Below are 26,176 nucleotides of genomic sequence, written 5' to 3'. Positions count from 1 at the left end.
AAAAGACCTTTTCTGACACATGTATTGATGAAGGACAAAAGACCTTTTCTGACACATGTATTGATGAAGGACAAAAGACCTTTTCTGACACATGTATTGATGAAGGACAAAAGACCTTTTCTGACATGTATTGATGAAGGACAAAAGACCTTTTCTGACACATGTATTGATGAAGGACAAAAGACCTTTTCTGACACATGTATTGATGAAGGACAAAAGACCTTTTCTGACACATGTATTGATGAAGGACAAAAGACCTTTTCTGACACATGTATTGATGAAGGACAAAAGACCTTTTCTGACACATGTATTGATGAAGGACAAAAGACCTTTTCTGACACATGTATTGATGAAGGACAAAAGACCTTTTCTGACACATGTATTGATGAAGGACAAAAGACCTTTTCTGACACATGTATTGATGAAGGACAAAAGACCTTTTCTGACACATGTATTGATGAAGGACAAAAGACCTTTTCTGACACATGTATTGATGAAGGACAAAAGACCTTTTCTGACACATGTATTGATGAAGGACAAAAGACCTTTTCTGAAATGTATTGATGAAGGACAAAAGACCTTTTCTGACACATGTATTGATGAAGGACAAAGACCTTTTCTGACACATGTATTGATGAAGGACAAAGGACCTTTTCTGACACATGTATTGATGAAGGACAAAAGACCTTTTCTGACACATGTATTGATGAAGGACAAAAGACCTTTTCTGACACATGTATTGATGAAGGACAAAAGACCTTTTCTGACATGTATTGATGAAGGACAAAAGACCTTTTCTGACATGTATTGATGAAGGACAAAAGACCTTTTCTGACACATGTATTGATGAAGGACAAAAGACCTTTTCTGACATGTATTGATGAAGGACAAAAGACCTTTTCTGACATGTATTGATGAAGGACAAAAGACCTTTTCTGACACATGTATTGATGAAGGACAAAAGACCTTTTCTGACATGTATTGATGAAGGACAAAGACCTTTTCTGACATGTATTGATGAAGGACAAAAGACCTTTTCTGACACATGTATTGATGAAGGACAAAAGACCTTTTCTGACATGTATTGATGAAGGACAAAAGACCTTTTCTGACACATGTATTGATGAAGGACAAAAGACCTTTTCTGACACATGTATTGATGAAGGACAAAAGACCTTTTCTGACACATGTATTGATGAAGGACAAAAGACCTTTTCTGACACATGTATTGATGAAGGACAAAGGACCTTTTCTGACACATGTATTGATGAAGGACAAAAGACCTTTTCTGACACATGTATTGATGAAGGACAAAAGACCTTTTCTGACACATGTATTGATGAAGGACAAAAGACCTTTTCTGACATGTATTGATGAAGGACAAAAGACCTTTTCTGACATGTATTGATGAAGGACAAAAGACCTTTTCTGACACATGTATTGATGAAGGACAAAAGACCTTTCCTGACACATGTATTGATGAAGGACAAAAGACCTTTTCTGACATGTATTGATGAAGGACAAAAGACCTTTTCTGACACATGTATTGATGAAGGACAAAATACCTTTTCTGACACATGTATTGATGAAGGACAAAAGACCTTTTCTGACATGTATTGATGAAGGACAAAAGACCTTTTCTGACATGGACAAAAGACCTTTTCTGACATGGACAAAAGACCTTTTCTGACATGTATTGATGAAGGACAAAAGACCTTTTCTGACATGGACAAAATACCTTTTCTGACATGTATTGATGAAGGACAAAAGACCTTTTCTGACACATGTATTGATAAAGGACAAAATACCTTTTCTGACACATGTATTGATGAAGGACAAAAGACCTTTCCTGACACATGTATTGATGAAAGACAAATGACCTTTTCTGACACATGTATTGATAAAGGACAAATGACCTTTTCTGACACATGTATTGATAAAGGACAAAATACCTTTTCTGACACATGTATTGATGAAGGACAAAAGACCTTTCCTGACACATGTATTGATGAAGGACAAATGACCTTTTCTGACACATGTATTGATGAAGGACAAAAGACCTTTTCTGACACATGTATTGATGAAGGACAAAAGACCTTTTCTGACATGTATTGATGAAGGACAAAAGACCTTTTCTGACATGTATTGATGAAGGACAAAAGACCTTTTCTGACACATGTATTGATGAAGGACAAAAGACCTTTCCTGACACATGTATTGATGAAGGACAAAAGACCTTTTCTGACACATGTATTGATGAAGGACAAAGGACCTTTTCTGACATGTATTGATGAAGGACAAAAGACCTTTTCTGACATGTATTGATGAAGGACAAAAGACCTTTCTGACATGTATTGATGAAGGACAAAAGACCTTTTCTGACATGTATTGATGAAGGACAAAAGACCTTTTCTGACATGTATTGATAAAGGACAAAAGACCTTTTCTGACACATGTATTGATGAAGGACAAAAGACCTTTTCTGACACATGTATTGATGAAGGACAAAAGACCTTTTCTGACACATGTATTGATGAAGGACAAAAGACCTTTTCTGACACATGTATTGATGAAGGACAAAAGACCTTTCCTGACATGTATTGATGAAGGACAAAAGACCTTTTCTGACACATGTATTGATGAAGGACAAAGGACCTTTTCTGACATGTATTGATGAAGGACAAAAGACCTTTTCTGACACATGTATTGATGAAGGACAAAAGACCTTTTCTGACACATGTATTGATGAAGGACAAAGACCTTTTCTGACACATGTATTGATGAAGGACAAAGACCTTTTCTGACATGTATTGATGAAGGACAAAGGACCTTTTCTGACATGTATTGATGAAGGACAAAAGACCTTTTCTGACACATGTATTGATGAAGGACAAAAGACCTTTTCTGACACATGTATTGATGAAGGACAAAGGACCTTTTCTGACATGTATTGATGAAGGACAAAGGACCTTTTCTGACATGTATTGATGAAGGACAAAAGACCTTTTCTGACACATGTATTGATGAAGGACAAAAGACCTTTTCTGACATGTATTGATGAAGGACAAAAGACCTTTTCTGACACATGTATTGATGAAGGACAAAAGACCTTTCTTGACATGTATTGATGAAGGACAAAAGACCTTTTCTGACATGTATTGATGAAGGACAAAAGACCTTTTCTGACACATGTATTGATGAAGGACAAAAGACCTTTTCTGACATGTATTGATGAAGGACAAAGGACCTTTTCTGACATGTATTGATGAAGGACAAAGGACCTTTTCTGACACATGTATTGATGAAGGACAAAAGACCTTTTCTGACACATGTATTGATGAAGGACAAAAGACCTTTTCTGACACATGTATTGATGAAGGACAAAAGACCTTTTCTGACACATGTATTGATGAAGGACAAAAGACCTTTTCTGACACATGTATTGATGAAGGACAAAAGACCTTTTCTGACACATGTATTGATGAAGGACAAAAGACCTTTCTTGACATGTATTGATGAAGGACAAAAGACCTTTTCTGACATGTATTGATGAAGGACAAAAGACCTTTTCTGACACATGTATTGATGAAGGACAAAAGACCTTTTCTGACACATGTATTGATGAAGGACAAAAGACCTTTTCTGACACATGTATTGATGAAGGACTAAAAGACCTTTCCTGACATGTATTGATGAAGGACAAAAGACCTTTTCTGACATGTATTGATGAAGGACAAAGGACCTTTTCTGACATGTATTGATGAAGGACAAAGGACCTTTTCTGACACATGTATTGATGAAGGACAAAAGACCTTTTCTGACACATGTATTGATGAAGGACAAAAGACCTTTTCTGACACATGTATTGATGAAGGACAAAAGACCTTTTCTGACTTGTATTGATGAAGGACAAAAGACCTTTTCCCGACATGTATTGATGGAGGACAAAAGACCTTTTCTGACACATGTATTGATGAAGGACAAAAGACCTTTCCTGACATTGTATTGATGAAGGACAAAATACCTTTCCTGACATGTATTGATGTAAGGACAAAAGACCTTTTCTGACATGTATTGATGAAGGACAAAAGACCTTTCCAGACATGTATTGATGAAGGACAAAGGACCTTTTCTGACATGTATTGATGAAGGACAAAGGACCTTTTCTGACACATGTATTGATGAAGGACAAAAGACCTTTCCTGACATGTATTGATGAAGGACAAAGGACCTTTTCTGACACATGTATTGATGAAGGACAAAAGACCTTTCCTGCACTTGTATTGATGAAGGACAAAAGACCTTTCCTGACACATGTATTGATGAAGGACAAAAGACCTTTTCTGACACATGTATTGATGAAGGACAAAGGACCTTTACTGACACATGTATTGATGAAGGACAAAGGACCTTTTCTGACACATGTATTGATGAAGGACAAAAGACCTTTTCTGACACATGTATTGATGAAGGACAAAAGACCTTTTCTGACATGTATTGATGAAGGACAAAGGACCTTTTCTGACATGTATTGATGAAGGACAAAAGACCTTTTCTGACACATGTATTGATGAAGGACAAAAGACCTTTTCTGACACATGTATTGATGAAGGACAAAAGACCTTTTCTGACATGTATTGATGAAGGACAAAAGACCTTTTCTGACACATGTATTGATGAAGGACAAAAGACCTTTTCTGACACATGTATTGATGAAGGACAAAAGACCTTTTCTGACATGTATTGATGAAGGACAAAAGACCTTTTCTGACATGTATTGATGAAGGACAAAAGACCTTTTCTGACATGTATTGATGAAGGACAAAAGACCTTTTCTGACATGTATTGATGAAGGACAAAATACCTTTTCTGACATGTATTGATGAAGGACAATAGACCTTTTCTGACACATGTATTGATAAAGGACAAAATACCTTTTCTGACACATGTATTGATGAAGGACAAAAGACCTTTCCTGACACATGTATTGATGAAGGACAAATGACCTTTTCTGACACATGTATTGATGAAGGACAAAATGACCTTTTCTGACACATGTATTGATGAAGGACAAAAGACCTTTTCTGACACATGTATTGATGAAGGACAAAAGACCTTTTCTGACACATGTATTGATGAAGGACAAAAGACCTTTTCTGACATGTATTGATGAAGGACAAAGGACCTTTTCTGACATGTATTGATGAAGGACAAAATACCTTTTCTGACACATGTATTGATGAAGGACAAAAGACCTTTTCCTGACACATGTATTGATGAAGGACAAAAGACCTTTTCTGACATGTATTGATGAAGGACAAAAGACCTTTTCTGACTTGTGTTGATGAAGGACAAAAGACCTTTTCTGACACATGTATTGATGAAGGACAAAAGACCTTTCTGACACATGTATTGATGAAGGACAAAAGACCTTTTCTGACACATGTATTGATGAAGGACAAAGGACCTTTTCTGACACATGTATTGATGAAGGACAAAAGACCTTTTCTGACACATGTATTGATGAAGGACAAAAGACCTTTTCTGACACATGTATTGATGAAGGACAAAAGACCTTTTCTGACACATGTATTGATGAAGGACAAAAGACCTTTTCTGACATGTATTGATGAAGGACAAAGGACCTTTTCTGACACATGTATTGATGAAGGACAAAAGACCTTTTCTGACACATGTATTGATGAAGGACAAAAGACCTTCCTGACACATGTATTGATGAAGGACAAAAGACCTTTTCTGACATGTATTGATGAAGGACAAAAGACCTTTTCTGACACATGTATTGATGAAGGACAAAAGACCTTTTCTGACATGTATTGATGAAGGACAAAAGACCTTTTCTGACACATGTATTGATGAAGGACAAAGGACCTTTTCTGACACATGTATTGATGAAGGACAAAAGACCTTTTCTGACATGTATTGATGAAGGACAAAAGACCTTTTCTGACATGTATTGATGAAGGACAAAAGACCTTTTCTGACACATGTATTGATGAAGGACAAAAGACCTTTTCTGACACATGTATTGATGAAGGACAAAAGACCTTTCCTGACACATGTATTGATGAAGGACAAAAGACCTTTTCTGACACATGTATTGATGAAGGACAAAAGACCTTTTCTGACACATGTATTGATGAAGGACAAAAGACCTTTTCTGACACATGTATTGATGAAGGACAAAAGACCTTTTCTGACACATGTATTGATGAAGGACAAAAGACCTTTTCTGACATGTATTGATGAAGGACAAAAGACCTTTTCTGACATGTATTGATGAAGGACAAAAGACCTTTTCTGACATGTATTGATGAAGGACAAAAGACCTTTTCTGACATGTATTGATGAAGGACAAAAGACCTTTTCTGACATGTATTGATGAAGGACAAAGGACCTTTTCTGACACATGTATTGATGAAGGACAAAATACCTTTTCTGACACATGTATTGATGAAGGACAAAAGACCTTTTCTGACACATGTATTGATGAAGGACAAAAGACCTTTCTGACACATGTATTGATGAAGGACAAAAGACCTTTTCTGACATGTATTGATGAAGGACAAAAGACCTTTTCTGACACATGTATTGATGAAGGACAAAAGACCTTTTCTGACATGTATTGATGAAGGACAAAAGACCTTTTCTGACACATGTATTGATGAAGGACAAAGGACCTTTTCTGACACATGTATTGATGAAGGACAAAAGACCTTTTCTGACATGTATTGATGAAGGACAAAAGACCTTTTCTGACATGTATTGATGAAGGACAAAAGACCTTTTCTGACACATGTATTGATGAAGGACAAAAGACCTTTTCTGACATGTATTGATGAAGGACAAAAGACCTTTTCTGACACATGTATTGATGAAGGACAAAAGACCTTTTCTGACACATGTATTGATGAAGGACAAAGGACCTTTTCTGACACATGTATTGATGAAGGACAAAAGACCTTTTCTGACATGTATTGATGAAGGACAAAAGACCTTTTCTGACATGTATTGATGAAGGACAAAGGACCTTTTCTGACATGTATTGATGAAGGACAAAGGACCTTTTCTGACATGGACAAAAGACCTTTTCTGACACATGTATTGATGGAGGACAAAAGACCTTTTCTGACATGGACAAAAGACCTTTTCTGACATGTATTGATGAAGGACAAAAGACCTTTTCTGACATGGACAAAAGACCTTTTCTGACATGTATTGATGAAGGACAATAGACCTTTTCTGACACATGTATTGATAAAGGACAAAATACCTTTTCTGACACATGTATTGATGAAGGACAAAAGACCTTTTCTGACACATGTATTGATGAAGGACAAAAGACCTTTCCTGACACATGTATTGATGAAGGACAAAAGACCTTTTCTGACATGTATTGATGAAGGACAAAAGACCTTTTCTGACACATGTATTGATGAAGGACAAAAGACCTTTTCTGACATGTATTGATGAAGGACAAAAGACCTTTTCTGACACATGTATTGATGAAGGACAAAGGACCTTTTCTGACACATATATTGATGAAGGACAAAAGACCTTTTCTGACATGTATTGATGAAGGACAAAAGACCTTTTCTGACACATGTATTGATGAAGGACAAAAGACCTTTTCTGACACATGTATTGATAAAGGACAAAAGACCTTTTCTGACACATGTATTGATAAAGGACAAAAGACCTTTTCTGACACATGTATTGATGAAGGACAAAAGACCTTTTCTGACATGTATTGATGAAGGACAAAAGACCTTTTCTGACACATGTATTGATGAAGGACAAAAGACCTTTTCTGACACATGTATTGATGAAGGACAAAGGACCTTTTCTGACACATGTATTGATGAAGGACAAAAGACCTTTTCTGACATGTATTGATGAAGGACAAAAGACCTTTTCTGACATGTATTGATGAAGGACAAAAGACCTTTTCTGACATGTATTGATGAAGGACAAAAAACCTTTTCTGACACATGTATTGATGAAGGACAAAAGACCTTTTTTGACACATGTATTGATGAAGGACAAATGACCTTTTCTGACATGTATTGATGAAGGACAAAAGACCTTTTCTGACACATGTATTGATGAAGGACAAAATACCTTTTCTGACACATGTATTGATAAAGGACAAAAGACCTTTTCTGACACATGTATTGATGAAGGACAAAAGACCTTTTCTGACATGTATTGATGAAGGACAAAAGACCTTTTCTGACACATGTATTGATGAAGGACAAAAGACCTTTTCTGACTTGTGTTGATGAAGGACAAAAGACCTTTTCTGACACATGTGTTGATGAAGGACAAAGGACCTTTTCTGACACATGTATTGATGAAGGACAAAGGACCTTTTCTGACACATGTATTGATGAAGGACAAAAGACCTTTTCTGACATGTATTGATGAAGGACAAAAGACCTTTTCTGACACATGTATTGATGAAGGACAAAGTACCAGGTGGCCGGTCGTCATCAGAGATGTAAAAGGTTCAAGCTCGTCTAGGAGGAGAAAATGATCGGCCATCTTGGATTTGTGTTAGCCACTTCAAGCCTTCTGACTAAGTTGTCCTTTTTGTTTGACTTCTTTCAGTCGTGAACTCTCTTCACGTGAAGCAGACGCATACTGTCTTCAGCCTGCATTCTCTCAACTGACCACCAGGGTTCATGTGAAGTTCTGACAGACAAATTTATTATTTGAAATATTCACAACTTGTTTATGACGGCCAGAGAATAAATATTAACATGAAAGTGATACAATCATTAAATCTGATGCTCAGAGAAGGAATCCTGTTTATTCTTTATCGGTTTAGCAAACTTCAATAGAAAGAATAAAATGTAAAATAATAAAGTAAAGCATCCAGTCATCAGTTCCTAACTATCCACCAGGTGGCGCTGCAGCAAACACCACGGCATCAAAGGCAACCGGTTCTCAGGGGATCATGTGACCTTTGACCTGAGGTCACATGAGGGAAACGTGGGATGACGAGGAGACCATCGGCTGAAGAAGATGTGAGGATGACGAGGAGACCATCGACTGATGAAGATGTGCGGATGACGAGGAGACCATCGGCTGATGAAGATGTGAGGATGACGAGGAGACCATCGGCTGATGAAGATGTGAGGATGACGAGGAGACCATCGGCTGATGAAGATGTGAGGATGACGAGGAGACCATCGGCTGATGAAGATGTGAGGATGACGAGGAGACCATCAGCTGATGAAGAGTTCAGACTCCAAACAGAATCCCAGAGAACAGAGAGTTCTGCAGAACACTGACGGAGGAACCGCTGGAGTTATCCAGGAACACGGACACGTACTCTCCATCCTGCACACACACACATTTCAACATCAACACACATATAGACACATATATACACATTTAGACACACATACATATACACACATATAGACACACAAACACACATATAGACACATAGACACAGACACACATATAGACATAAACACACACATATACACATATATACACACACATATATAGACATATATACACACACATGTACATATATACACACATAAATACACACACAGACACACACAGGCATATATACACACATTTCGAAATATAAACACACACATATACACACATATAAACATATACACACACACACACACATATATACTGTATATACGTACACACACGTATACAGATGTCATCCCCAGACAGCAATGACATCATCCCCAGACAGCAATGACATCATCCCCAGACAGCAATGACATCATCACCAGAGAGCAATGACATCATCACCAGAGAGCAATGACATCATCACCAGACAGTATTTCGGTTGTCGTACCTGAAGGTAAAGAGTTCCCGTCAGTAAGATGCTGAAAGTTCCTCCGGCTGCTGCGACGCCCATCACCGACTCCACAGAGCTGAGGACACAAGGACACGAGGACACAAGGACACGAGGACACGAGACACAAGACACAAGACACAAGACATGAGACACGAGACATGAGACACGAGACATGAGGACACGAGGACACGAGACCACGAGGACACGTGGACACAAGGACACGAGACATGAGACATGAGACACGAGACATGAGGACACAAGGACACGAGACCACGAGGACACGTGGACACAAGGACACGAGACATGAGGACACGAGGACACGAGACACGAGACACGAGGACACAAGGACACGTGGACACAAGGACACGAGACATGAGGACACAAGGACACGAGACACGAGACCACGAGGACACGTGGACACAAGGACACGAGGACACGAGACACAAGGACACGAGGACACGAGACACGAGGACACGTGGACACAAGGACACGAGGACACGAGACACAAGACACAAGACATGAGACACGAGACATGAGACACGAGACATGAGGACACAAGGACACGAGACCACGAGGACACGTGGACACAAGGACACGAGACATGAGACATGAGACACGAGACATGAGGACACGAGGACACGAGACCACGAGGACACGTGGACACAAGGACACGAGACATGAGGACACGAGGACACGAGACACGAGACACGAGACACGAGGACACAAGGACACGTGGACACAAGGACACGAGACATGAGGACACAAGGACACGAGACACGAGACCACGAGGACACGTGGACACGAGGACACGAGGACACGAGACACAAGGACACGAGGACACGAGACACGAGGACACGTGGACACAAGGACACGAGGACACGAGGACACGAGACACAAGACACAAGACACAAGACATGAGACACGAGACATGAGACACGAGACATGAGGACACGAGGACACGTGGACACAAGGACACAAGACATGAGACATGAGACACGAGACATGAGGACACGAGGACACGAGACCACGAGGACACGAGGACACGAGACCACGAGGACACGTGGACACAAGGACACGAGACATGAGGACACGAGGACACGAGACACGAGGACACAAGGACACGTGGACACAAGGACACGAGACATGAGGACACAAGGACACGAGACACGAGACCACGAGGACACGTGGACACAAGGACACGAGGACACGAGACACAAGGACACGAGGACACGAGACACGAGGACACGTGGACACAAGGACACGAGGACACAAGACACGAGGACACGAGGACACAAGAGACGAGGACACGAGACACAAGGACACGTGGACACGAGGACACAAGACACGAGGACACGAGACACGAGGACACGTGGACACAAGGACACAAGGACACGAGACACGAGGATACGAGACACGAGGCACGAGGACACGAGGACACAAGACACAAGACACAAGACACGAGGACACAAGACACGAGACACGAGACATGAGGACATGAGGACACGAGACACGAGGACACGAGGACACGAGACCACGAGGACACGAGACACGAGGACACGAGACACGAGGACACGAGACACGAGGACACGAGACACAAGACACGAGGACACAAGACACAAGACACAAGACACGAGACATGAGGACATGAGGACACAAGACACGAGGACACGAGGACACGAGACCACGAGGACACGAGACACGAGGACACGAGACCACGAGGACACAAGGACACGAGGACACGAGACCACAAGACATGAGACCACAAGACACGAGGACACGAGACACGAGGACACAAGGACACAAGGACACGAGACACGAGACCACGAGGACACAAGGACACGAGGACACGAGACACGAGGACACGAGACCACGAGGACACAAGGACACGTGGACACGAGGACACGAGACATGAGGACATGAGGACATGAGACATGAGACACGAGGACACAAGACCACGAGGACACGAGACCACGAGGACACAAGGACATGAGGACATGAGACACGAGACACGAGGACACGAGACACGAGGACACGAGACACGAGGACACGAGACCACGAGGACACAAGGACACGTGGACACAAGGACACGAGACATGAGGACACGAGACCACGAGGACACAAGGACACGAGGACACGAGACCACAAGACATGAGACCACAAGACACGAGGACACGAGACACAAGGACACAAGGACACGAGGACACGAGACACAAGACCACGAGGACACAAGGACACGAGACACGAGGACACGAGACACGAGGACACGAGACCACGAGGACACAAGGACACGTGGACACAAGGACACGAGACATGAGGACACGAGACATGAGACACGAGGACACGAGACCACGAGGACACGAGACCACGAGGACACGAGACACGAGGACACGAGACACGAGACACGAGGACACGAGACACGAGCCCACGAGGACACGAGACACGAGACCACGAGGACACGAGGACACAAGGACACAAGACATGAGGACACGAGGATACGAGACACGAGGACACGAGACCACGAGGACACGAGGACACGAGACACGAGGACACGAGGACACGAGACCACGAGACACGAGGACACGTGGACACAAGGACACGAGACACGAGGACACGTGGACACAAGGACACGAGACACGAGACACGAGGACACGAGACACGAGGACACGAGACATGAGGACACAAGACACGAGGAGACGAGACACGAGGACACGAGACCACGAGGACACAAGGACACGTGGACACAAGGACACGAGACACGAGACACGAGGAGACGAGACACGAGGACACGAGACACGAGACACGAGGACACGAGACACGAGGAGACGAGACACGAGGACACGAGACACGAGGACACGAGACACGAGGACACGAGACACGAGGACACGAGACACGAGGACACGAGACACGAGGAGACGAGACACGAGGAGACGAGACACGAGGACACGAGACACGAGGAGACGAGACACGAGGACACACTTCAGTCACACCCTTATAGGAGGCCGGTGTTTATGGATATATTGATCTGTGAAGCTTAACGTACGACTCGCAAGTTTAACGGACGAGTCGGAACAAACAAAGAAGTCAAAAACTTCAGACTGGAACTGAGACCGGACCAGGAGTCACAGACCGGACCTGAGACCGGACCAGGAGTCACAGAAGAAGAAGAAGACCACCATGCGGTGGAGGTGCTCACAGGTGGCTCTGGCAGAGGGACTCGATGCAGATCGCAGCCCTCACGCTGTCTCTGAGTCTCAGCTGGACTCGGTCTCCTGTCTCTGACACACAAAGCGAGAAGTTGAATTAACGCACACGTCCGTCCCGAGTGTGGGTCGGCTGTTATTGGTCGGCTGAGTCATGTGACCAGCAGCTCTCACCTATCAGCAGGCTGGCGGTCAGCTGGTAAAACCCGGAGACGGCGGCTGTGAACCGACCGCTGCTGCTGTTGAAGCTCCGCCCCCTCTGGAGGCTCTGCTCTGAGTCTGAGGGCTGCAGGGGTCAAAGGTCAAACACAAGGATCCACATCCTCCAGATACACACACACACACAGGTGTGTGTGTGTGTGTGTGTGTGTGTGTGTGTGTATCTCACCTGGCTGAATGGCTGCAGCTCCAGCAGGCTACGACGGGGGATGATGACGACCTGCAGGAGGCGACTGAGGAAGGAGGCGGAGACACGAGGAGGACCATCACACTGAAAACACACTGCTCCTGTCAGGAGGGTGGAGGAGAGAGACTGGTGATGATGTCACATGTAAACAACAACACACTGCTCCTGTCAGGAGGGTGGAGGAGACAGACTGGTGATGATGTCACATGTAAACAACAACACACTGCTCCTGTCAGGAGGGTGGAGGAGACAGACTGGTGATGATGTCACATGTAAACAACAACACACTGCTCCTGTCAGGAGGGTGGAGGAGAGAGACTGGTGATGATGTCACATGTAAACAACAACACACTGCTCCTGTCAGGAGGGTGAAGGAGACAGACTGGTGATGATGTCACATGTAAACAACAACACACTGCTCCTGTCAGGAGGGTGGAGGAGAGAGACTGGTGATGATGTCACATGTAAACAACAACACACTGCTCCTGTCAGGAGGGTGGAGGAGACAGACTGGTGATGATGTCACATGTAAACAACAACACACTGCTCCTGTCAGGAGGGTGGAGGAGACAGACTGGTGATGATGTCACATGTAAACAACAACACACTGCTCCTGTCAGGAGGGTGGAGGAGACAGACTGGTGATGATGTCACATGTAAACAACAACACACTGCTCCTGTCAGGAGGGTGGAGGAGAGAGACTGGTGATGATGTCAACAAAAATGGAGACTGTGTATAAGATCATACATCCATCTTGTCAGTCATACGACATCCCTGACCTTTGACCCTCTCTTCAGAACAGGAACAACTCCCTTTAAGGAGCAACAGAGTAGGATCCTCTATCAGGATGTCATGTGACCAGAACAATATAACATAGTTATAACACATTCATAAGGATTCATATAATGAGAGTAGTAACATGATGAAGAGGTTATAACACATTTAATGTATATGACATAAGGATTCATATAATGAGAGTAGTAACATGATGAAGAGGTTATAACACATTCAATGTATATGACATAAGGATTCATATAATGAGAGTAGTAACATGATGAAGAGGTTATAACACATTTAATCTATGACATCATTATTCATATAATGAGAGTAGTAACATGATGAAGAGGTTATAACACATTTAATCTATGACATCATTATTCATATAATGAGATTAATAGCATGAAGTTATAACACATTCAATGTATATGTAATGATGTATATAATGGGAGTAGTAACATTAAGTATTTATAACACATTCCATGTATATGACTTATTTGGTCCCATCAGAGTCTTGTGAGGAGCTGGGGGTGGCTCTAAACCTAACTAGTAGTTTAGTTTGTCTAAACTTAACTGATTAGTTTAGTTGTCTAAACCTAACTAGTAGTTTAGTTTGTCTAAACTTATACTGATTAGTTTAGTTGTCTAAACCTAACTAGTAGTTTAGTTTGTCTAAACTTAACTGATTAGTTTAGTTGTTTAAACCTAACTAGTAGTTTAGTTTGTCTAAACTTATACTGATTAGTTTAGTTGTCTAAACCTAACTAGTAGTTTAGTTTGTCTAAACTTAACTGATTAGTTTAGTTGTTTAAACCTAACTAGTAGTTTAGTTTGTCTAAACTTATACTGATTAGTTTAGTTGTCTAAACCTAACTAGTAGTTTAGTTGTCTAAACCTAACTAGTAGTTTAGTTGTCTAAACCTAACTAGTAGTTTAGTTTGTCTAAACTTAACTGATTAGTTTAGTTGTTTAAACCTAACTGAGTAGTTTAGTTGTTTAAACCTAACTGAGTAGATTAGTTTTTTAAACATGATTAGTTTAGTTGTTTAAATCTAACTAGTAGTTTAGTTGTTCAAACCTAACTATTAGTTTAGTTGTTTAAACCTAACTAGTAGTTTAGTTGTTCAAACCTAACTAGTAGTTTAGTTGTTCAAACCTAACTAGTAGTTTAAACCTAACTAGTAGTTTAGTTGTTCAAACCTAACTAGTAGTTTAAACCTAACTAGTAGTTTAGTTGTTTAAACCTAACTAGTAGTCTAGTTGTTCAATCCTAACTAGTAGTTTAGTTGTTTGAACCTAACTAGTAGTTTAGTTGTTCAAACCTAACTAGTAGTTTAGTTGTCTAAACCTAACTAGTAGTTTAGTTGTCTAAACCTAACTAGTAGTTTAGTTGTCTTAACCTAACTAGTAGTTTAGTTGTTCAAACCTAACTAGTAGTTTAGTTGTTCAAACCTAACTAGTAGTTTAAACCTAACTAGTAGTTTCAGTCCTCGTTAGTCGTCTGATAGATCAATGTCACCTTCAACCTGAGTGACTCAAATGTGTCCCAAGCTTCTCTGATGACGATGATGATGAAGATGATGTGATGAAGGATTCTTTTCACCAACTCGTTTTCATCATGTATACATGATTCATGTCACATTATAATTAGTTTAGCAATTTGTCTTTTTCTTTCTTAAATATAATGAAATAAAGTGTTATCAAATAAAAAAGTAAACAAACTGTAAACTATGAATACACACACACACACACACACACACACACACACACACACACACACACACACGCACATGCACACAGACAAAGTAACAAAGACATATCATCAGTCAGCAGGAATGTTAGGAATCCTTTTGCTGAGCCAAGTCACGTCCACAAAATTACCCCTATTAAGGACTCAGACAGGCTGCCTCCGCACAGACACACACACACACACACACACAACACACACACACACACACACACACAGACACACACACACACACACACAGACACACACACACACAGACACACACACACACACACACAGACACACACACACACACACACACAGACACACACACACACACAGACACACACACACAGACACACGCACACACAGACACACACACACACAGACACACACAGACACACACACACACACGTTTTGTGTTTATATAACCTACATACAGAAAACTGTAGTAACTAAACATACTGAACACAAACGTGACTTCTCCTTAAAGACACAGGTCCAAGACATGTCAGCCTAGCTTAGCACAAAGACTAAACTGCTAGCCTGCTCACAAGACAGAAGTCTGTTGCTCTGAGACCTTTCAGTCCATAAAAAAACCAACAGGACATCAAATGGATCATCCAGCCATTCATTCATTTTCCTCAGCTGACCCAGCAGGCCGACCCAGACTTCCCTCTCACTCGCAACACTTCCCAGCTCATTCTGGGGGACCCCGAGGAGTTCCCAGTGTCCCGGGTCTTCCCCGGGCTCTCCTCGCAGATAGACAAGCCTGGAAAACCTCTAATGGGAGCTGACTCCTTTCAACACGAAGGAGTAGAACCTCAACTCCAGGTTCCCTCCTGATGTCCGAGCTCCTTACCATATCTCTAAGACTGAGCCTGGCCCCCCTACAGAGGATGGGCAACTCCTCTGGTTGTATAGAAGTCTATGCTTCATGTGTTAAAGCTGCATTCTCTCTCCTGACCACCAGGGGGCGACTCCTCTGGTTGTATAGAAGTCTATGCTTCATGTGTTAAAGCTGCATTCTCTCTCCTGACCACCAGGGGGCGACTCCTCTGGTTGTATAGAAGTCTATGCTTCATGTGTTAAAGCTGCATTCTCTCTCCTGACCACCAGGGGGTGACTCCTCTGGTTGTATAGAAGTCCATGCTTCATGTGTTAAAGCTGCATTTTCTCTCCTGACCACCAGGGGGCGACTCCTCTGGTTGTATATAAGTCTATGCTTCATGTGTTAAAGCTGCATTCTCTCTCCTGACCACCAGGGGGCGACTCTGGTTGTATAGAAGTCTATGTAAATTATTACAAATTTATATTATATTATTAATAATGATGGTAATTTAGAGTCAAACAGAACATAAAGCAGGGTATGGTTTAGGGCGGGGCTACACAGTGATTGACAGGGGATGTCGAGTGTGAAGCTCTCACCTCTCAGTTTGAGCTGCAGCTCCTGGAGGAGTTCCTGCTGCTGAGGCAGGAGGGTGGCAGGGGGTCCCGGAGGCCCCTGGGGTCCTGGAGGTCCTGGAGGTCCTGGAAGGCCATGCTGTAGAGACACGTGGAATACAGAAGAATTAGAGCTCAATAATCATTATGATAATTGATTGTCTTTCAGTTGACTCATATCTGGATGAAATCACATCTGGAGATACATTCAGTTCAATTTTGTTTGTCCCCCCCAAAATCATAATTAATTAATTATTACATTCGTGAATTTGGTAAATTCCTCAATAGTGTACCAAGCATTGACATCTATTGTTCATCTGGTCACATGACATCTAGTGTTCATCTGGTCACATGACATCTAGTGTTCATCTGGTCACATGACATCTAGTGTTCATCTGGTCACATGACATCTATTGTTCATCTGGTCACATGACATCTATTGTTCATCTGGTCACATGACATCTATTCATCTGTCCATCCGGGGAGAGGGATCCTCCTCTGTTGCTCTCCTGAAGGTTTCTTCACTTTTTTCCCTGTCAAAGGTTATTTTTGGGGAGTTTTTCCTGATCCGATGTGAGGTCAAAGGTCAGGGATGTCCTATGTGTACAGATTGTCTCCAAAAAATAATTTTGTCCTGGCCGGTGAACAGGAGAATGATGAATGTAATCAGGTTTACAATGTAAAGCCCCACCACGTGGTTATTCATAGGGGCTATTTGTTTATTGAACTACCAGAAAACATGCTGCACTGTGATCTATATGGTAGATTCACCCGTGTGACGCATGTGGTGGTGCACATTTAAACCTGCTTCTAACAGGACTGGGTGGGTCGGAGCAGAGTGACCTGCTGTATGTTTGTTCTCCGACCTTGGAGGGTTTCCTGGGCCCTTTGGTTCTCCGGTTGTCCCCCTTGTTGGAGTTCCTTCTGAAGATGAGCCAGGAGCTGAGCGGAGACACTCTGGACAGATTGGAGGACAGCGGTTCCTGGAGGACACGAGGTTCATAAGCTTCAGTTCAGTTCGACTACGAAGGAAGATTAAGATCTACGAATGAAGATTAAGATCTACGAATGAAGATTAAGATCTACGAAGGAAGATTAAGATCTACGAATGAAGATTAAGATCTACGAATGAAGATTAAGATCTACGAAGGAAGATTAAGATCTACGAAGGAAGATTAAGACTACAAATGAAGATTAAGACTACGAATGAAGATTAAGACTACGAAGGAAGATTAAGACTACAAATGAAGATTAAGACTACAAATGAAGATTAAGACTACGAATGAAGATTAAGACTACGAATGAAGATTAAGATCTACGAAGGAAGATTAAGATCTACGAAGGAAGATTAAGATCTACGAAGGAAGATTAAGATCTACGAAGGAAGATTAAGATCTACGAATGAAGATTAAGATCTACGAAGGAAGATTAAGATCTACGAAGGAAGATTAAGACTACAAATGAAGATTAAGACTACAAATGAAGATTAAGACTATAAATGAAGATTAAGATCTACGAAGGAAGATTAAGATCTACGAATGAAGATTAAGATCTACGAAGGAAGATTAAGACTACAAATGAAGATTAAGACTACAAATGAAGATTAAGACTACGAATGAAGATTAAGACTACGAAGGAAGATTAAGACTACAAATGAAGATTAAGACTACAAATGAAGATTAAGACTACGAATGAAGATTAAGACTACGAAGGAAGATTAAGATCTACGAAGGAAGATTAAGATCTACGAATGAAGATTAAGACTACGAATGAAGATTAAGATCTACGAAGGAAGATTAAGATCTACGAAGGAAGATTAAGATCTACGAATGAAGATTAAGACTACGAATGAAGATTAAGACTACGAAGGAAGATTAAGACTACAAATGAAGATTAAGACTACAAATGAAGATTAAGACTACAAATGAAGATTAAGACTACGAATGAAGATTAAGACTACGAAGGAAGATTAAGACTACAAATGAAGATTAAGACTACAAATGAAGATTAAGACTACAAATGAAGATTAAGCCTACGAATGAAGATTAAGACTACGAAGGAAGATTAAGACTACAAATGAAGATTAAGACTACAAATGAAGATTAAGACTACGAATGAAGATTAAGACTACGAAGGAAGATTAAGACTACAAATGAAGATTAAGACTACGAATGAAGATTAAGACTACGAATGAAGATTAAGACTACAAATGAAGATTAAGACTACAAATGAAGATTAAGACTACAAATGAAGATTAAGATCTACGAAGGAAGATTAAGATCTACGAATGAAGATTAAGATCTACGAAGGAAGATTAAGATCTACGAATGAAGATTAAGATCTACGAAGGAAGATTAAGACTACAAATGAAGATTAAGACTACGAAGGAAGATTAAGATCTACGAAGGAAGATTAAGACTACAAATGAAGAATAAGACTACGAAGGAAGATTAAGATCTACGAATGAAGATTAAGACTACGAATGAAGATTAAGACTACAAATGAAGATTAAGACTACGAATGAAGATTAAGACTACGAATGAAGATTAAGACTACGAAGGAAGATTAAGACTACGAATGAAGATTAAGATCTACGAAGGAAGATTAAGATCTACGAAGGAAGATTAAGACTACAAATGAAGAATAAGACTACGAAGGAAGATTAAGATCTACGAAAGAAGATTAAGATCTACGAAGGAAGATTAAGACTACAAATGAAGAATAAGACTACGAAGGAAGATTAAGATCTATGAAGGAAGATTAAGATCTACGAAGGAAGATTACGATCTACGAATGAAGATTTAGACTACGAATGAAGATTAAGACTACGAAGGAAGATTAAGACTACGAATGAAGATTAAGATCTACGAATGAAGATTAAGACTACAAATGAAGATTAAGACTACGAAGGAAGATTAAGACTACAAATGAAGATTAAGATCTACGAATGAAGATTAAGACTACAAATGAAGATTAAGACTACGAATGAAGATTAAGACTACGAATGAAGATTAAGACTACAAATGAAGATTAAGACTACGAAGGAAGATTAAGACTACAAATGAAGATTAAGACTACAAATGAAGATTAAGACTACGAAGGAAGATTAAGACTACAAATGAAGATTAAGATCTACGAATGAAGATTAAGACTACAAATGAAGATTAAAACTACGAATGAAGATTAAGACTACAAATGAAGATTAAGACTACAAATGAAGATTAAGACTACGAATGAAGATTAAGATCTACGAATGAAGATTAAGACTACAAATGAAGATTAAGACTACGAATGAAGATTAAGACTACGAAGGAAGATTAAGATCTACGAATGAAGATTAAGACTACGAATGAAGATTAAGACTACAAATGAAGATTAAGACTACGAATGAAGATTGAGATCTACGAATGAAGATTAAGACTAAAAATGAAGATTAAGACTATAAATGAAGATTAAGACTACGAATGAAGATTAAGACTACGAATGAAGATTAAGACTACGAAGGAAGATTAAGACTACGAATGAAGATTAAGACTACGAATGAAGATTAAGATCTACGAATGAAGATTAAGACTACGAATGAAGATTAAGACTACAAATGAAGATTAAGACTACGAATGAAGATTAAGACTACAAATGAAGATTAAGATCTACGAAGGAAGATTAAGACTAAAAATGAAGATTAAGACTATAAATGAAGATTAAGACTACGAATGAAGATTAAGACTACGAATGAAGATTAAGATCTACGAATGAAGATTAAGACTACAAATGAAGATTAAGACTACGAATGAAGATTAAGACTACAAATGAAGATTAAGACTACGAATGAAGATTAAGACTACAAATGAAGATTAAGACTACGAATGAAGATTAAGACTACGAATGAAGATTAAGACTACGAATGAAGATTAAGACTACGAATGAAGATTAAGACTACGAATGAAGATTAAGATCTACGAATGAAGATTAAGACTACAAATGAAGATTAAGACTACAAATGAAGATTAAGACTACGAATGAAGATTAAGACTACGAATGAAGATTAAGACTACAAATGAAGATTAAGACTACGAAGGAAGATTAAGACTACAAATGAAGATTAAGACTACTAAATGAAGATTAAGACTACGAATGAAGATTAAGACTACGAATGAAGATTAAGATCTACGAATGAAGATTAAGACTACGAATGAAGATTAAGACTACAAATGAAGATTAAGACTACGAATGAAGATTAAGACTACAAATGAAGATTAAGACTACGAATGAAGATTAAGACTACAAATGAAGATTAAGATCTACGAATGAAGATTAAGACTACAAATGAAGATTAAGACTACGAATGAAGATTAAGACTACGAATGAAGATTAAGACTACAAATGAAGATTAAGACTACGAATGAAGATTAAGACTACGAATGAAGATTAAGACTACGAATGAAGATTAAGACTACGAATGAAGATTAAGACTACAAATGAAGATTAAGATCTACGAATGAAGATTAAGACTACAAATGAAGATTAAGACTACGAATGAAGATTAAGACTACGAAATGAAGATTAAGACTACAAATGAAGATTAAGACTACGAATGAAGATTAAGATCTACGAATGAAGATTAAGACTACAAATGAAGATTAAGACTACGAATGAAGATTAAGACTACGAATGAAGATTAAGACTACGAATGAAGATTAAGACTACGAATGAAGATTAAGACTACAAATGAAGATTAAGACTACAAATGAAGATTGAAGATCTACGAATGAAGATTAAGACTACAAATGAAGATTAAGACTACGAAATGAAGATTAAGACTACGAATGAAGATTAAGACTACGAAATGAAGATTAAGACTACGAAGGAAGATTAAGACTACGAATGAAGATTAAGACTACAAATGAAGATTAAGATCTACGAATGAAGATTAAGACTACAATGAAGATTAAGACTACGAAATGAAGATTAAGACTACGAATGAAGATTAAGACTACAAATGAAGATTAAGATCTACGAAGGAAGATTAAGACTAAAAATGAAGATTAAGACTACAAATGAAGATTAAGACTACGAATGAAGATTAAGACTACGAATGAAGATTAAGATCTACGAATGAAGATTAAGACTACAAATGAAGATTAAGACTACGAATGAAGATTAAGACTACGAAGGAAGATTAAGACTACGAATGAAGATTAAGATCTACGAATGAAGATTAAGATCTACGAATGAAGATTAAGACTACAAATGAAGATTAAGACTACAAATGAAGATTAAGACTACGAATGAAGATTAAGACTACGAAGGAAGATTAAGACTACAAATGAAGATTAAGACTACGAATGAAGATTAAGACTACGAATGAAGATTAAGATCTACGAATGAAGATTAAGATCTACGAATGAAGATTAAGACTACAAATGAAGATTAAGACTACGAATGAAGATTAAGACTACAAATGAAGATTAAGACTACGAAGGAAGATTAAGACTACAAATGAAGATTAAGACTACAAATGAAGATTAAGACTACAAATGAAGATTAAGATCTACGAAGGAAGATTAAGACTAAAAATGAAGATTAAGACTATAAATGAAGATTAAGACTACGAATGAAGATTAAGACTACGAATGAAGATTAAGACTACGAAGGAAGATTAAGACTATGAATGAAGATTAAGACTACGAAGGAAGATTAAGATCTACGAATGAAGATTAAGACTACAAATGAAGATTAAGACTACAAATGAAGATTAAGATCTACGAAGGAAGATTAAGACTAAAAATGAAGATTAAGACTATAAATGAAGATTAAGACTACGAATGAAGATTAAGACTACGAAGGAAGATTAAGACTACGAATGAAGATTAAGACTACGAAGGAAGATTAAGATCTACGAATGAAGATTAAGACTACAAATGAAGATTAAGACTACAAATGACGATTAAGACTACAAATGAAGATTAAGATCTACGAATGAAGATTAAGACTACGAATGAAGATTAAGATCTACGAATGAAGATTAAGACTACAAATGAAGATTAAGACTACGAATGAAGATTAAGACTACGAATGAAGATTAAGACTACAAATGAAGATTAAGACTACGAAGGAAGATTAAGACTACAAATGAAGATTAAGACTACGAATGAAGATTAAGACTACAAATGAAGATTAAGACTACGAAAGAAGATTAAGACTACGAATGAAGATTGAAAACTACGAATGAAGATTAAGACTACAAATGAAGATTAAGACTACGAATGAAGATTAAGATCTACGAATGAAGATTAAGACTACAAATGAAGATTAAGACTACAAATGAAGATTAAGACTACGAATGAAGATTAAGACTACAAATGAAGATTAAGACTACGAATGAAGATTAAGACTACGAATGAAGATTAAGACTACGAAGGAAGATTAAGACTACGAATGAAGATTAAGACTACGAAGGAAGATTAAGATCTACGAATGAAGATTAAGACTACAAATGAAGATTAAGACTACAAATGAAGATTAAGACTACGAATGAAGATTAAGACTACAAATGAAGATTAAGATCTACGAAGGAAGATTAAGACTAAAAATGAAGATTAAGACTATAAATGAAGATTAAGACTACGAATGAAGATTAAGACTACGAATGAAGATTAAGATCTACGAATGAAGATTAAGACTACAAATGAAGATTAAGACTACAAATGAAGATTAAGACTACGAAGGAAGATTAAGACTACGAATGAAGATTAAGACTACGAAGGAAGATTAAGATCTACGAATGAAGATTAAGACTACAAATGAAGATTAAGACTACAAATGAAGATTAAGATCTACGAAGGAAGATTAAGACTAAAAATGAAGATTAAGACTATAAATGAAGATTAAGACTACGAAGGAAGATTAAGACTATGAATGAAGATTAAGACTACGAAGGAAGATTAAGATCTACGAATGAAGATTAAGACTACAAATGAAGATTAAGACTACAAATGAAGATTAAGATCTACGAAGGAAGATTAAGACTAAAAATGAAGATTAAGACTATAAATGAAGATTAAGACTACGAAGGAAGATTAAGACTATGAATGAAGATTAAGACTACGAAGGAAGATTAAGATCTACGAATGAAGATTAAGACTACAAATGAAGATTAAGACTACGAATGAAGATTAAGACTACAAATGAAGATTAAGATCTACGAAGGAAGATTAAGACTAAAAATGAAGATTAAGACTATAAATGAAGATTAAGACTACGAATGAAGATTAAGACTACGAAGGAAGATTAAGACTACGAATGAAGATTAAGACTACGAAGGAAGATTAAGATCTACGAATGAAGATTAAGACTACAAATGAAGATTAAGACTACAAATGAAGATTAAGACTACAAATGAAGATTAAGATCTACGAATGAAGATTAAGACTACGAATGAAGATTAAGATCTACGAATGAAGATTAAGATCTACGAATGAAGATTAAGACTACAAATGAAGATTAAGACTACGAAGGAAGATTAAGACTACAAATGAAGATTAAGACTACGAATGAAGATTAAGACTACAAATGAAGATTAAGACTACGAAAGAAGATTAAGACTACGAATGAAGATTGAAAACTACGAATGAAGATTAAGACTACAAATGAAGATTAAGACTACGAATGAAGATTAAGATCTACGAATGAAGATTAAGACTACAAATGAAGATTAAGACTACGAATGAAGATTAAGACTACAAATGAAGATTAAGATCTACGAATGAAGATTAAGACTACAAATGAAGATTAAGACTACAAATGAAGATTAAGACTACGAATGAAGATTAAGACTACAAATGAAGATTAAGACTACGAATGAAGATTAAGATCTACGAATGAAGATTAAGATCTACGAATGAAGATTAAGACTACAAATAATGATTAAGAACTACGAATGAAGATTAAGACTACGAATGAAGATTAAGACTACGAATGAAGATTAAGACTACAAATCACGATGACTTATTATGTTATTGATCGTTCTAATCAGAAATTATTCATCAAAGCTGATTTTCATTATTCGTATACAATACGTAGTATAACATATTATCTTTAGTCCTTTACTTTTAATCACTGAGAAACAAGAAGCGTTTGTCTCTTTTGTCCATTGATGGTTCAGGTTTGACTGCTGGTGGATTCAAGTTACCCAGTTAGGTTTAGTTAAGTAAACTACTAGTTAGGTTTAAACAACTAAACTACTAGTTAGGTTTAGACAACTAAACTACTAGTTAGGTTTAGACAACTAAACTACTATTTAGGTTTAGACAACTAAACTACTAGTTAGGTTTAGACAACTAAACTACTAGTTAGGTTTAGACAACTAAACTACTAGTTAGGTTTGAACAACTAAACTACTAGTTAGGTTTAAACTACTAGTTAGGTTTGAACATCTGCACATGCTCAGTAGGGACCAGGTGGACATCTGCACATGCTCAGTAGGGACCAGGTGGTCATCTGCACATGCTCAGTAGGGACCAGGTGGACATCTGCACATGCTCAGTAGGGACCAGGTGGACATCTGCACATGCTCAGTAGGGACCAGGTGGTCATCTGCACATGCTCAGTAGGGACCAGGTGGACATCTGCACATGCTCAGTAGGGACCAGGTGGACATCTGCACATGCTCAGTAGGGACCAGGTGGACATCTGCACATGCTTCTCACAGGTAGACTTGTGCTTCTCACCAGAATCTCGGCGCTAACAGCCTCGTCCTCTTCTAGGA

At 38.8% G+C, this 26,176-nt stretch overlaps 1 protein-coding gene across 1 annotated transcript; it reads right to left on the bottom strand.

Annotated features, from left to right (window-relative positions):
• Positions 1-8,708: 8,708 nt before the first annotated feature.
• On the bottom strand, positions 8,709-26,171 carry LOC117728583 (erythroferrone-like; the record flags this gene model as incomplete). The annotated part of the gene is made up of 8 exons (XM_034529270.1): positions 8,709-9,366; positions 9,854-9,932; positions 13,050-13,131; positions 13,231-13,342; positions 13,445-13,563; positions 17,395-17,509; positions 18,276-18,392; positions 26,139-26,171. Coding segments are annotated over 8 exons (756 nt in total), but the record flags the coding sequence as incomplete, so codon positions are not given.
• Between the last annotated feature and the right edge of the window lie 5 nt (positions 26,172-26,176).

The sequence above is a fragment of the Cyclopterus lumpus genome, unplaced genomic scaffold (genome assembly GCF_009769545.1).
Source record: "Cyclopterus lumpus isolate fCycLum1 unplaced genomic scaffold, fCycLum1.pri scaffold_82_arrow_ctg1, whole genome shotgun sequence".
NCBI lineage: Eukaryota > Metazoa > Chordata > Actinopteri > Perciformes > Cyclopteridae > Cyclopterus > Cyclopterus lumpus.
The sequence above is the reverse complement of the archived record's forward strand: the minus strand, read 5'-3'. Positions and strand labels throughout refer to the sequence as shown.